We start from the raw sequence: 14,872 nt of genomic DNA on the forward strand, positions 1-14,872 counted from the left end.
GCATGCAGTTATGTCATGGGAGTGTTTCGTCTAGCTCTCACGGATAATTAGTTTTTTCTCAACAATAAATTTACAAACTCGCATCAAATAGCCCTCGTACACATAGTCTCGGTGGCTATCACACCACATGAGCCAAGCATTATTGGCTTCCCGCTTTGGGTTGCATTTTCACTTCAACGGCATGCCGATGTTCTGAGCTGGGTCTGATCCATGAACCGTCCCTTTCAGCAAAAGCAACGCTGCCCAGTGCTGGAAGACCAGCTGGTGGACCTGGTGGTGGTCGCTATGGAGCGCTCGGAGACAGAGGAGGACCACTTGGACGACGGAGGCGCCAGCCAGCTGCTGTGGCAGCACCTGTCCAGCCAGCTCATCTTCTTTGTGCTCTTCCAGTTCGCAAGCTTCCCACACATGGTGCTCTCCCTCCACCAGAAGGTGCAGTGGCATTGTGTGTCACAATGCAAACTGGGCTTGTAAAGTGTCTGCATATTTCTGTGCCTCACGATGCCCTTAGACGGGGGACGCGAGGCTGGATTGTAGATTTGTGTGTTTGTGTACGTGTGTCTGTGGGGAGCGGTAGTGCAACGGTTAGCGTGCTGCGTTATGAATCCAGTGACCTGAGTTCAATGCCCACTCACGACCATCACCAGTGACGGTTATCTGTCTCGGTCATGGGCCTCCCTTAGGTCAATTCAGCCTCAAATTAGTATTTCTTGCTATGTGTAAACATTTTACACTGGGGAAGTAAAGGCAGCCAGGTGTGGTGCTGACCACCCACCTTGTGTGCTGTACTGGCCTTCATAGGTGCTCACTTACAGGACCTGTCCCAATAGTCTGTGTAAGCTATATGGGGGATCTTTGTCTTTGTGAGTACCTGTTGTGGTATGTGCATTTGTAAGACAAATCCTTTTGTGCTTGCATGTGGAAAGCAGTGATGTGGTTCTTGCACTTGGCTGTGATAATCTTCACCCAGGTTTCATTCACGTCACGCACGAAGCCCGCTGCCCCAATCCTCCTTTTGGTTAACTCAGACTGAAATGAGTACCTGTGTCTGTGCATGAATGTCAGCACTGAAGAGACAGCAGCAACTGGGCAGGGTGATCTTCACGCCATTCTCTTTGTCATGGCTACTTATAATAGCTGCTCACCAACAGATGTTTTTCCTCGACAGTGTAGAAGACTACGAATATTTAGGTTGTAATTCAGCAATGGACAATTATACTTGGAGTATGTTGAGTTGATATAGTTTAATATCACTCAATAAACACAAAGTTATTGGCACAAATGAACCGCAATACATTGCTGATCTCATCAGGGAGCATAAACCATCACGCGAACTCCTCGAAGCAGCTTTTGGCGAGCCATCGAACAAAGACAGCCACTGCATCGCGTACTTTTAGATGAGCTTTTGCAGCCGTCTGGAACGCTCTTCCTTCCTATACTAGGAAGTCTGGACCAATGCAATTTTAAATCTAGATTGAAAACTCATTTTTTTAGAACTGCTTTTTGAGTTAAATGTGTCCTTCCCCCACACCTCCATTTAGCATGATTGGCTACGTATGGTGCAAAAGAAGTTAAACATACATACAACACACCTTGTATAACACGGCCACATGTTTCGTCTGGTTACATTGTACATGTTTGTGTTGTATTTGTGTCTATTCCGTGTAGTTGGCTGGCCGTGGTTTGATCAAGGGCAGGGACCACCTCATGTGGGTGCTTCTGCAGTTCATCTCGGGCAGCATCCAGAAGAACGCTCTTGCTGACTTCCTCCCCGTCATGAAGCTCTTCGATCTCCTGTACCCTGAGAAGGAGGTGGGGTCCTGCTGCTGAAAGTACCTCGCTTTTGGTAGTCGTCTCATATTCGTGTCCCATTCATCCACGAAAGACTCGCCAAGTTCCGAGAGTTGTTTTTTTTCTGAATGAAGCTGCTTTTGGGAAGTTTGGCCAAATTCTTTGTTGAGTGCTGTCCATGTTGAAGTCAAGTGTATAAACCCTCACGTTCGGGGGATGACACTCGATGTCCACATAGGTGTGTTAGGAACCCACTCTTTGTACTGCTATCTACTCGCACTGCTGTCTTGCAACCCAGTATGTTTGGGAGTTTCACAACTTGGCATGATCTACCTGCCTTTGGCTCCAGAGTGTTGGATTACAGGTGTGTGTGTGTGTGCAACATCATGCCTCGTTTCCCATAACTGCTTTTTTCAGGAAGATTTTAGTTAATGTTCGACGAGTCTGTATTTTTCCTTGTCAGAGGAAACCAGAATTAAAGGGAGTAAAAGGAAAGTAGTTAAACTTAAAAGTTTGCACATGCATGTCATGAACCTACTTGCTGTATTGCCTCCTGTATTCTGACCACCTTACACTCCAGCAGTTCTGGTAATGAAATCTGTGTTGTCCATCAGCCTTTCCTCCATGTTACTGGATTACACGTGTTTATCACAGTACCTGAAATTATACGGTGAAAATCAGTGTTTGAAATGTAGTTGTTACGTCATTCAATTTGTGAAAGGCAGTGTTGCCCTGTGCAGTGCATACCAGTGCCGGACATCAGCAAGCCCCAGTCGACGCACGCCTTTGCCATGACCTGCATCTGGATTCACCTCAACAAGAAAGCGCAAAGTGACAACTCCAAGCTGCAGATCCCCATCCCTCACTCCCTCAAGCTGCACCACGAGTAAGGGCACTGCCATCGCCCTGAATTCCCCACGATCGCTCCGCGAGCAAAGACACCCACGGAAGCTGGATCGGGAACACCGCCTCCGCTATTCTTGGAGTTCTCCTTAGATTTCAAGGCTGGGGTCCGCATCCGGGCGATAATTTTGTGCGAACAAATGGCTCTCGTAGTCGCACAAATGAATCGCCTGCAACTGTTTTGTCCGCATCTGAGCGAGCAGTTGCGCAACAAGGGGCTTGTCTGGCGTGGCTAATGTATGTGCCTGGTCCATGCCCTTTATAGCAAACCTCCACCCCCGGCCCTTTTTAAATCCTTTATATTAAGTTCGCGTGCTTGCTTGCTTGTGTGCTTGCTTGCTTGCTTAGGACCGTGCAAATCTTTCGGTCGTTTTTTAACCCACTTCCCGTGATCCAATCGAGCTGACATTTTCCACACAGACTCGTTGTGCCAGACAATTATTGTTCGTGAAAAAAAATTCCCTAAATTTTACACTTTTTAGGCAAAAAAAATGTATTTTACATATATTCAAATAGAACGCATTCATGGCTTTGGCTGAACGTCAGAGTGTAAGAGCCCAGAGCGTAACCCCTCCACAGGCCGTGGCGGAGTAGCGCAGTTGGTAGCGCCCTCGCTTCCCATGCCAAAGGTCGCGGGATCGATCCCCGCGTCCTCCACAGGCGAATATATTTTTAAATCCTTTATATTAAGTTCGCTTGCTTGCTTGATTGCGTGCTTGCTTTCTTGCTTACGACCGTGCAAATCTTTCGGTCGTTTTTTAACCCACTTCCCGTGATCCAATCGAGCTGACATTTTCCACACAGACTCGTTGTGCGTGACAATTAATTTTAGTGAATTTTTTTTAAAATCCTTTATATTAAGTTTGCGTGCTTGCTTGCTTGCGTGCTTGCTTGCTTAGGACCGTGCAAATCTTTCGGTCGTTTTTTAACCCACTTCCCGTGATCCAATCGAGCTGACATTTTCCACACAGACTCGTTGTGCCAGACAATTATTGTTCGTGAAAAAAAATTCCCTAAATTTTACACTTTTTAGGCAAAAAAAATGTATTTTACATATATTCAAATAGAACGCATTCATGGCTTTGGCTGAACGTCAGAGTGTAAGAGCCCAGAGCGTAACCCCTCCACAGGCCGTGGCGGAGTAGCGCAGTTGGTAGCGCCCTCGCTTCCCATGCCAAAGGTCGCGGGATCGATCCCCGCGTCCTCCACAGGCGAATATATTTTTAAATCCTTTATATTAAGTTCGCTTGCTTGCTTGATTGCGTGCTTGCTTTCTTGCTTACGACCGTGCAAATCTTTCGGTCGTTTTTTAACCCACTTCCCGTGATCCAATCGAGCTGACATTTTCCACACAGACTCGTTGTGCGTGACAATTAATTTTAGTGAATTTTTTTTAAAATCCTTTATATTAAGTTTGCGTGCTTGCTTGCTTGCGTGCTTGCTTGCTTAGGACCGTGCAAATCTTTCGGTCGTTTTTTAACCCACTTCCCGTGATCCAATCGAGCTGACATTTTCCACACAGACTCGTTGTGCCAGACAATTATTGTTCGTGAAAAAAAATTCCAAAAATTTTACACTTTTTAGGCAAAAAAAATGTATTTTACATATATTCAAATAGAACGCATTCATGGCTTTGGCTGAACGTCAGAGTGTAAGAGCCCAGAGCGTAACCCCTCCACAGGCCGTGGCGGAGTAGCGCAGTTGGTAGCGCCCTCGCTTCCCATGCCAAAGGTCGCGGGATCGATCCCCGCGTCCTCCACAGGCGAATATATTTTTAAATCCTTTATATTAAGTTCGCTTGCTTGCTTGATTGCGTGCTTGCTTTCTTGCTTACGACCGTGCAAATCTTTCGGTCGTTTTTTAACCCACTTCCCGTGATCCAATCGAGCTGACATTTTCCACACAGACTCGTTGTGCGTGACAATTAATTTTAGTGAATTTTTTTTAAAATCCTTTATATTAAGTTTGCGTGCTTGCTTGCTTGCGTGCTTGCTTGCTTAGGACCGTGCAAATCTTTCGGTCGTTTTTTAACCCACTTCCCGTGATCCAATCGAGCTGACATTTTCCACACAGACTCGTTGTGCCAGACAATTATTGTTCGTGAAAAAAAATTCCCAAAATTTTACACTTTTTAGGCAAAAAAAAATAATTTTACATATATTCAAATAGAACGCATTCATGGCTTTGGCTGAACGTCAGAGTGTAAGAGCCCAGAGCGTAACCCCTCCACAAGCCGTGGCGGAGTAGCGCAGTTGGTAGCGCCCTCGCTTCCCATGCCAAAGGTCGCGGGATCGATCCCCGCGTCCTCCACAGGCGAATATATTTTTAAATCCTTTATATTAAGTTCGCTTGCTTGCTTGATTGCGTGCTTGCGTGCTTGCTTTCTTGCTTACGACCGTGCAAATCTTTCGGTCGTTTTTTAACCCACTTCCCGTGATCCAATCGAGCTGACATTTTCCACACAGACTCGTTGTGCGTGACAATTAATTTTAGTGAAATTTTTTTTCCAAAATTTTACACTGTTTAGGGAATTTTTTAAAAATATTTAATTACCAATTGCTTAATGCTGGCAGACAATCATCTGACCCATAGGTGGCAGCCATCTCAAGCCAGAGGACGAGAGGACTCTAGCCGCCACGCATATAAAGGATTTAGAGTGAAAAACTTTGTTTTTACGGGTTAATTTTTAAATCCTTTATATTAAGTTCGCTTGCTTGCTTAGGACCGTGCAAATCTTTCGGTCGTTTTTTAACCCACTTCCCGTGATCCAATCGAGCTGACATTTTCCACACAGACTCGTTGTGCGTGACAATGAATGTTCGTGAAATTTTTTTTCCAAAATTTTACACTTTTTAGGACAAAATATTATATTTATTTACCAATTGCTTAATGGTGCAATGCAATCATGTGACCCATAGGTGGCAGCTATCTCAAGCCAGAGGACGAGAGGACTCTAGCCGCCATGCATATAAAGGATTTATAGTGAAAAACTTTGTTTTTACGGGTTATACTTATTGCTGGTTAGCTCTACCCTCCACCCATGGTCAGGATTCTACCAAATCGATCATAGTTTGCGAATATGCACGTTCAGTTTTGTCGTAAGGTCGAGTAAGGGCTAATTTTAATTGGAAGAAAGCACGGACATGCAGCATTAATAATGACCTATGTATGACATCCCATTGGTAATGCCTTTGCACCGTGCTAATCACAATGAGTGGCGTGCCAATCGAGGGACAAGGTGCAGTAATGCACCTAATTTAAAATGCTATGGCTGGTGCAGTCGAGCAAGGCTTCAAGTCACTCATTCAATGTAGCTTTGTTAATAGATTCTAGTTTAAAAAAACAAAAAATCTCCCCATCGCTGGAACAGTGACAGTCAAGTAAACTCAATTTTAGTTTTGCTTAAATACGTGGCACCTTCCTGTCACAAATTTGCCACTCAAAACACCATCACATTAACACTCGTAAACATAAAATTGAAAATCCTATACAATGAGAAAATCTACCTTGTGCTGTACAAAGAGCTGAGTATTTTACACGTGCACACCACAGTTTCTTGCAGCAGAGCCTGCGCAACAAGACCCTGACGATGACCGATTACAAGATCGCTCTGCTGTGCAACGCCTTCTCCACCAACTCGGAGTACTTCCCGCTGCCCATGGGCGTGCTGGTGGAGACCATCTACGGCAATGGCAAGTCCACGATCCCGCTGCCCGGCACGAGCTGCATTGCATCGGGCTCCACGTCGCCGCTGCCGATGAACCTGCTCGACTCGCTCACCGTCCACGCCAAGATGAGGTGTGACCCAACCCTCCTCCCCCCGCTTCCCGCTCTCGTAACCTCTCCACTCGACTCACGGCCACGTTTTATTGCCGATCAAATATGTATGTGTGTGTACGTTGAACTTCTTTCGCACCGTTCATAGCCAACCGTGCTCATCGGAGGTGTGGGGGAAGGACAACAAACTAAATACAAAAAGCAGTTATAAATAAATGAGTTTTCTGTCTATATTTAAAAGTGCGTACCTCCCGGTTGCTTCCTAATATCAGAAAGAAGAGCGTTCCAGACGGCTGCGGAAGCACTTCTGAAAGCGCGCAATGCAGTGACCGTCTTTGTTCAATGGTTAGCCAAAATACCGCTGCAGCGAGGATGACCGGAATCCACGTGATGGTTTATGCTCCTTTACGAGAATACATCATAAGGTCGTGCTCATTGCACATAAAGTGCTTTCCACAGATGGACCGTAATGCCTTGCTGATCTCATTTTCATGTTGTCTCTTGTGTATTTGTTGACTTTCATTTTCTGTATTGTTTATCACCTCTAAGGAGATGTTTACGTATTATTCACATGCATTGTAAATAATCAATGATTAATTGCACAAATCAATGCATACATTGGGAGCGTACTTAATTTGTGAATCGTTATGTGCTTGGTATCTACAAACGAACAACGGTTTGATTAGTTTTGGGGTTGTCTCTTGCTGGTACCCATCGGTGTTGCAGCTTGATCCACAGCATCGCCACCCGTGTCATCAAGCTCGCGCACGCCAAGTCCACCATCGCTCTGGCTCCGGCCCTCGTGGAGACCTACAGCCGCCTGCTGGTCTACATGGAGATCGAGTCTCTGGGCATCAAAGGCTTCATCAGTAAGCTCTTGCCTGATTTGAGTCTTTGACCACATGTTATTGTGTTTAGGGATTGGGCTGCACAACTATGTTGGATCTGGCAGAAGGAAGCAAGCAATGATGGTTTACGATGGCATCACTGGCATTGGCTGTCTTTATATTTGACTCTAGCTTGCACACACAAAAATGTGCGTGACATTTATCGTCCAAATTATGTGTTAAGACAAATCATTAACAGAAGTCCTATGATACTGATGTTGTCATTGTGTTTATGCTCTGGAGAACAGGAGATCGATGATCGATGCTCGTTTGCCGGGTTGATAACATTCGTCGTGATTTCTTATTAAACAGAGTAGACCGCGTGCGGGCTGCTATCATCCGCGTTGTCATTGATGTGGACCAATGCCTTACTGTGGGACAGGCCAGTTGCTGCCCAACGTGTTCAAATCACACGCATGGGGCATCCTGCACACGCTGCTGGAGATGTTCAGCTATCGCATGCACCACATCCAGCCGCACTATCGTGTGCAGCTGCTCAGCCACCTGCACTCGCTCGCAGCCGTGCCGCAGACCAACCAGAACCAGCTGCATCTCTGGTACGATACGATTTTCTATTGCAGGTATTTTCATGATCCATCAGCATTATCCACAATTCTCACCTCGATTAATCCAAACACTGCATTATAGGCATCCTCTGCCAATGCTCAGCTAAATGGTGCTTGAATTTGTTCAAGATTTGAAGCTTTCGTGACTGCAATGATTCAAACTCTTAGGTTTTTTCGGTAAAGTCACGTAGGTAAAAAATATATTTTTTTAAATAATAATAAATGAAAATAAATCAATTAAATCACGACGTTTCGGAGGCAACACAAGCTTCCTTCATCAGGTGTCAAAAGGCACAGCAAAATAACTGGCTACACCTGATGAAGGAAGCTTGCGTTGCCTCCGAAACGTCGTGATTTAATTGATTTATTTTCATTTATTATTTTATTTACATTATTTTTTAACTACGTGACTTTACCGAAAAAACCTAAGAGCTTGAATTTGTGTTCGTATTCGAGCCGTTTGGTGTGTTGAGCTCTCTTATCGCTTCTCTCGATCTGCTGTACTTGTGCCTGGCGGCAGCGTCGAGAGCACAGCGCTACGTCTCATATCAGGGCTGGGCAGCTCCGAGGTGCAGCCTCAGCTGTCGCGATTCCTCAACGACCCCAAGCAGCTGCTCTCCACCGAGTCGGAGGAGTTGAACAGAGCTCTCATCCTGACTCTTGCGAGAGCCACGCACGTGACGGGTACCACCGCCGAAGCACTCGCCTCCACATTTGCACGCACTCAATGTCATTGGAGGGCTTACATGGACGGCAGTCGACCAGCTTGGCAGACACCACTTATATTTGTACTGTATACAGCTGCGGTGGTGAGATGTTAACTACCTCGCCTGGTGTACAGGAGGTTATGGGTTTGATCCCAACCCCGACACCATTATATATACATTTGGAGTTTGCTTGTTTTCCCCGTAGTTGCGTGGAGTTTTCTCCGGTTTTTCCCTCCACATTTAGAAACATGCTTTTAGATTATTTGGCTGCTATGAATTTATACAATGGTAAGCCACTTTGTTGAGCTTTCATTTGTGGCCTGGTTGCTTCTGAAAAAGGGCTATGGAGCTCAGTGGGCCTCACCTGGTAAAATACATATAATAGTTTAATTTGTGCTCTTCTTTCTTTCCTTGCATGGGTTGGCCGCTGAAACTTCCTTCATCTCTCTTGGTATCATGACTGCTGGTATCATGACTGCTTAGTATTTAACTCCTTCAGGCCATTTCTTAGAATCCGTGGTTTTTAGAAAACGTAATCTGCTATTGTTACTGTCATCATGATCCAACCTTCATTTAATTTTCCATTTGCTGGCCTCTTACATTTTTTACTTTAAGCCCTCTGCTTAGCACGTTACAATATAATTCGATTTCTGTCATTATTAGCATTGTTAGTGCTTTTTTGTTGTATTCGATGTCAGATTTTAAACTGATTACAACCACATGGACTCAACATTGTAAATGATTAACGAATATGATATTGCTGTACAATATGCTCAATAGGTGAGACTGAAACTATAATTCTAGATTTGAAGCTTTCGTGACTGCAAGGAATCATCTTCTTAGGTTTTTTCGGTAAAGTCACGTAGAAAGTAAAATAAAATAAAAACAAAAATCACGACGTTTCGGAGGCAACACAAGTCTCCGTCATCAGGTGGGACCGTCACAGCCAGATTAGCTGTATCAAGTGAGGCAATGATTCAAGATGAATGATTCAAGATGAATCATTGCCTCACTTGATACAGCTAATCTGGCTGTGACGGTCCCACCTGATGACGGAGACTTGTGTTGCCTCCGAAACGTCGTGATTTTTGTTTTTATTTTATTTTACTTTCTACGTGACTTTACCGAAAAAACCTAAGAAAACTGAAACTATAGTTACGTTTGGTTGTAGCGGTCGGCAGTGGACGGTCCTTTTCATGTGCATTGAAGGGATTATTTTTGTTTTTCAAAAAACATTTCTCATAGATGCTGTCCGAGGAACAGCCAATAGCCAGGTAGAATATTCACTTCAATAAGGATTTATAATTGAATTATGAATAGCAGTGTTTATTTTGTAATTGTTGATACTAAAACAAGTAAATATTTTACAAATGTGTAAAATATTTATATTTGGTGTCAAAGATCAAGCAACTATATAAAATGCATTGAAAATTAGTTGTTTGCACTTCATTTTTGCTTATGAAATTTAATCAAACTTTGCAACAAAGGACAAACTGCAAAGTTTAAATTTGTCAAAGATGACAAAGCAAGAAAAATAATGATAGTGTACACCATATGAGAATATATGATATATATGCAGTGTTATCTGATGAAGGCAATGGAATTGCATTTTTTCAGTGTATTTTTATTGGAAATCAATATCAGAATCTTTATACCAGAGGAATCCGATGGGCTATGAAACTCTTTTTCACAGATGTCCAGTAAGGGTGGGCGGGTCAGCAAGTTGCAACAACAAACAACACAAAGAACGGCAGGAGTAAATATTGATAAAAAGTTTGGGAGGTACGGCTAATTTTGTTGATAACTACAAAGTTGGAAGGAACCGGTCAAGCGTTGTCATGGTGTTGAAAATGCATCACCATCGAAACAACATTCAGAGGCAGGCCTTTTGCAATTGACATTGTAATGAAATGTACCGAATGATTTAATTTTCATTTAATTGAAGTGCAAATTCTGATGTTGTATCCCTCCAGAGAAACATATCCTCTCAAGTTCAGAGTCTGTGTCTGGGACCTGGTGCAAGGACATTCTACAGGCCATCATGACCCTGACGCCACACAACTGGGCATCCCACACACTCAGCTGCTTCCCTCCTCCCCTCCAGGTCATCACCATTGCTTTCCTCTCCAGTTCAGCAAGTTCACTCATCGTGACGTAAACCAATAATCCTGTGCTTAGGAGGCAATACCTGGTGCATTTCCCAAGTCCACCTGTGCTGCTAAGTACCCATGTAATGGTTGTATATCGATTCTAGATTTGAAGCTTTCGTGACTGCAAGGATTCATATTCTTAGGTTTTTTCGGTAAATTCACGTAGGTAAAAAATGTAAATTAAGATTAATAAAAGTAAAATAAAAAGAGATAAAAAATCACGACGTTTCGGAGGCAACACAAGCTTCCGTCTTCAGGTGGAAACGTCACAGCACGATAGCTGTATCAAGTCTTCAGGTGGAACCGTCACAGCACGATAGCTGTATCAAGTAACTCTTACTTGATTTGATACAACAAAAAATTTAAATTAATAAAAGTAAAATAAAAAATAAAATAAAAATCACGACGTTTCGGAGGCAACACAAGCTTCCGTCTTCAGGTGGAACCGTCACAGCACGATTGCTGTATCAAGTGACGGTTCCACCTGAAGACGGAAGCTTGTGTTGCCTCCGAAACGTCGTGATTTTTATTTTATTTTTTATTTTACTTTTATTAATTTAAATTTTTTACCTACATGACTTTACCGAAAAAGCCTAAGAATATGGTTGTATATCGAGTAGATTCATGAACCTGTATGCGTGCAACTCATATGTGTGGTTTTGCTCCCGCATGGTAAATGCTCCTTGACAATTAATTAGCCAAATGTGCCATTGCAGGACCCTTGTGCTGAAAATGGGGTCCCGATCCGCTGGTTGAAATGTTACATTTGTATGGCAATAGTTGTTGCGTGGAACATCCCACTGTTGGCTTAGGGCCACTAATGGAGTTGAGTAATGAGGCACTTTGAGCCGACTTACATTCATACATTTGTAAGTGTGTGTGTGTTGAACTTCTTTCACACCGTATGAAGCCAGCCGTGCTAAACGGGAGGTGCGGGGGTATGAACAACAAACTAAACACAAAAAGCAGTCGCTGTCTGCAAGTTAAGTAACAATTATGTGTGACCTGTACAACATGATTTTAACAATGTCATTGTGTGTTGCTGCTGTTTACAGATTAGCCACTCAAAAGTCAGTGATTCTAATTTAAAGCTTTCGTGGCTGCAGGGATTCATCTTCTTGGTTCTTTCGGTAAAGTCACATAGAAGGGAAGTAATAAAATAATAAAAATAAAACATATTTTATTATGTTTTATTAATAATAAAAATGTTTTACAATGTTTTATTTCTATTATTTAATTATTTCCCTTCTACGTGACTTTACCGAAAGAACCAAGAAGATCAGTGATTCTATGCGAATAATGGACTGGGTTGTCCCCCACCCAACCTTCTGACCGGCAGTTTTAACGGGGGCAACCTTCCGATCGCGAGCCCTGCGCCTTCACCACGGCGCCGCCCCCGTGCTCCCCGTCGGGGGAATGATCTTGTGTAATTTGTGTCCGTGCCCTCCCACAGGCATTCTTCAAGCAGAACTCGGTGCCGCAGGAGAACCGCGTGAATCTCAAGAAGAACGTGGAGGAGGAGTACCGCAAGTGGAAGGCCATGACGAGTGAGAACGATCTCGTCAACCACTTCACGGCGCCCGGCTCCTCCCCGCTCTTCCTCTGCCTCCTCTGGAAGATGCTTCTGGAGTCGGACCACATCCGCCTGGTCACGTACAAGTGAGCAATGCGCTCGCCCTGTTTGGGTGCCCCCTCTGAGTCACCCGTGCGCAAAGAGGGGGGAAGACTCGATTCACAAGCACGCGGTTTCCGTTTTGTTGACGCGCGCCTCGGTTGTGCGTCCCCCCAGGCTGTCTTAGCTCTTGCTTAGAACATCCAGCAACACGGAAACGTTCGTTAATTGACCTTGCTTTGCTGATGGGATTGAGAAAAGTTAAAACTAGTAAAGGGTTTTTTTTTTCTGAAATAAAAGTCGCTTGTAAAAATGCCCATTGTGCAGTGAAACATTCCTTTACAGAAAGACCCAAAGAATATGAATTCATTTTCCTCCTGTCTGCATGTCTGTGTTTACATAGCTAAATCTATTTGCATATTTTGGACCAGGCAAGCTGTCTAATTGGGGAGGGGGGGTGTGTTCAATAATCTCAGAAGGTTAACTTTTAATCAGAGCATTTACGACTCCACTTGCCTTAAACGTCCGTGCATGCAACCGTGGCAACGTCATTGCTACTTTGTGGTGCACGGTGCCTATTGCTGACAGCGTCGTTGTTGTTGGTGTTGTCGTACGGGCAGGGTGCTGGAGAGGATCGGAGCGCGTGCCCTCGCCGCTCACGTGCGAATGTTCGCAGACTTCCTTGTCTACGAGTTCTCCACGTCCGTGGGCGGGCAGCAGGTGAACCGTTGGATCGAGATCCTCAACGACATGGTGTGGAAGTACAACATTGTCACCCTTGACCGCCTCGTCCTCTGCCTGGTAAGAGCTCAAGAGGGCCGGTGATGGGCACACCCTATCACACTTGAGTGACCGTTTAAAGGAATACACAATCCAATTATGAGCGGCTGTTGTCGTGTAGGTGTGTCCTCTAGGTTTTGTGTCCCAGGATCTCTGACAAGTATGAAGCTTTATCAATAAGCAAGATAATTTTAGAATATAGAGTCCAGTGATGTTACTGAAACATATAGGAGTCGTGTGGTAGTGACATCACTAGTGTTTTATAATGGCATAACTAACCAAAATATAAACATCTCTGAGTATGCAGATGATGCAGGTTTATTCACGCCGACATTGGCTGGTTCGCTGCAGATATTTGTAAGTCTTAGGTACTTGGACTAGACATTGGAGCCTTCAGGTGATCTAAGAAAAACTCAGTCGATGGCAAGAGAATGGTTGTTATTTATAGTTATTTTTTATGCAAGATAATGGTACCCAGTTCATTCGCGGCATCTTACTTTTATCAACGACCATGGCCGATCCGCCAATAAAACGACCGCTTCCTCTCACCAACCAACACAGGCGCTGCGCTGCCACGAGGGGAACGAGGCACAGGTGTGCTTCTTCATCATCCAGCTCCTGCTGCTCAAGCCCAGCGACTTCCGTAATCGCGTCAACGACTTCGTCAAGGAGAACTCGCCCGAGCACTGGCTCCAGAACGACTGGCACGCCAAGCACATGAGCTACCACAAGGTGGCGTTTGTGCGTTTTGATGGGGCTTGGCGGGACTCTTTGTTAGTGGGCTTACGGTTTGTGCACCGCGCTATAAATCCAATAGTTGCGTTCGATCCAGACCGTGGATAATATCGGTACCAAGTGGTATCCGACCCTGTTATTGGGTCTTCCCGTAGGTTGAATCATCCATAACATGAGTCGCTAGTGTGATGCATAAACCTGAGTACTGGGGATACGAGGCTAACTGGGTGTGATGCTGACAGTATATTTTTGGAGAATTTTTTTTTAATCCAAATAATAAAAATGCGTGTCTCATAATTCGTACTGCTGCCATGTGATAACGATGGCAACCCCTAGGCTTACACGGTGCCCTCTCCCCGTGCGGTTCTAGAAATACCCAGAAAAGCTGTACTTCGAGGGCCTGGCAGAGCAGGTGAACCCACCCGTGGCTATGCAGCCACAGTACCTGCCCATCTACTTTGGCAACGTTTGCCTGCGGTTTCTCCCCGTCTTCGACATCGTCATCCACCGCTTCCTGGAGCTGCCGCCCGTCGCAAAGTCCCTCGAGACGCTTCTCGACCACCTTGGCGGCCTCTACAAGTTTCACGGTGACGCGGGTTTCCAGCTGAAGCGGAGGGGATTTTAGGGCTTGTAGATGAGCAATAGTTTAATAATGATGACAAATTGTCCCTCCGCTCAAATGAGCATTGGCCACTGTTCACCTTCATTGGTCGTCCAGAGATAGTGGTGAAATGTTCACATTGTGGTACTTGTTTTTATCAAATTGGTACGTATATTATCAACCCCCGGATAAATTACTGACTGGGCGACCTTTATTTGAACTCAAATCCTCCTGTGAGTTGAGTGCTCCTGTTGAGCCTTGCAGCCAGATAATGATACTATCCATTATCCGGCAAAGCCTCGCTGACTACCAACATTATTTTTAAAGGGGATCCTTCTTTGCAATTTGTTGGCTGGTTTCTAT

At 44.6% G+C, this 14,872-nt stretch overlaps 1 protein-coding gene across 2 annotated transcripts in view; it reads left to right on the forward strand.

Annotated features, from left to right (window-relative positions):
* MED23 (mediator complex subunit 23) overlaps nucleotides 1-14,872 on the forward strand; it is a 43,003-nt gene that overhangs the window by 14,253 nt on the left and 13,878 nt on the right. Inside the window, exons 11-22 of one of the 2 annotated variants that reach the window (XM_078873084.1) lie at nucleotides 229-432; nucleotides 1,669-1,812; nucleotides 2,517-2,677; nucleotides 6,247-6,492; nucleotides 7,198-7,340; nucleotides 7,741-7,915; nucleotides 8,445-8,608; nucleotides 10,605-10,735; nucleotides 12,235-12,440; nucleotides 13,014-13,194; nucleotides 13,735-13,905; nucleotides 14,279-14,495. In XM_078873084.1, the coding sequence (XP_078729210.1) occupies nucleotides 229-432; nucleotides 1,669-1,812; nucleotides 2,517-2,677; nucleotides 6,247-6,492; nucleotides 7,198-7,340; nucleotides 7,741-7,915; nucleotides 8,445-8,608; nucleotides 10,605-10,735; nucleotides 12,235-12,440; nucleotides 13,014-13,194; nucleotides 13,735-13,905; nucleotides 14,279-14,495 (2,143 nt within the window). The remainder of the gene's footprint in view (nucleotides 1-228; nucleotides 433-1,668; nucleotides 1,813-2,516; nucleotides 2,678-6,246; nucleotides 6,493-7,197; nucleotides 7,341-7,740; nucleotides 7,916-8,444; nucleotides 8,609-10,604; nucleotides 10,736-12,234; nucleotides 12,441-13,013; nucleotides 13,195-13,734; nucleotides 13,906-14,278; nucleotides 14,496-14,872) is intronic. The other variant, XM_078873085.1, reaches the window with a different exon arrangement.

Source organism: Lampetra fluviatilis, chromosome 2 (genome assembly GCF_964198595.1).
Source record: "Lampetra fluviatilis chromosome 2, kcLamFluv1.1, whole genome shotgun sequence".
Taxonomy (NCBI): domain Eukaryota; kingdom Metazoa; phylum Chordata; class Hyperoartia; order Petromyzontiformes; family Petromyzontidae; genus Lampetra; species Lampetra fluviatilis.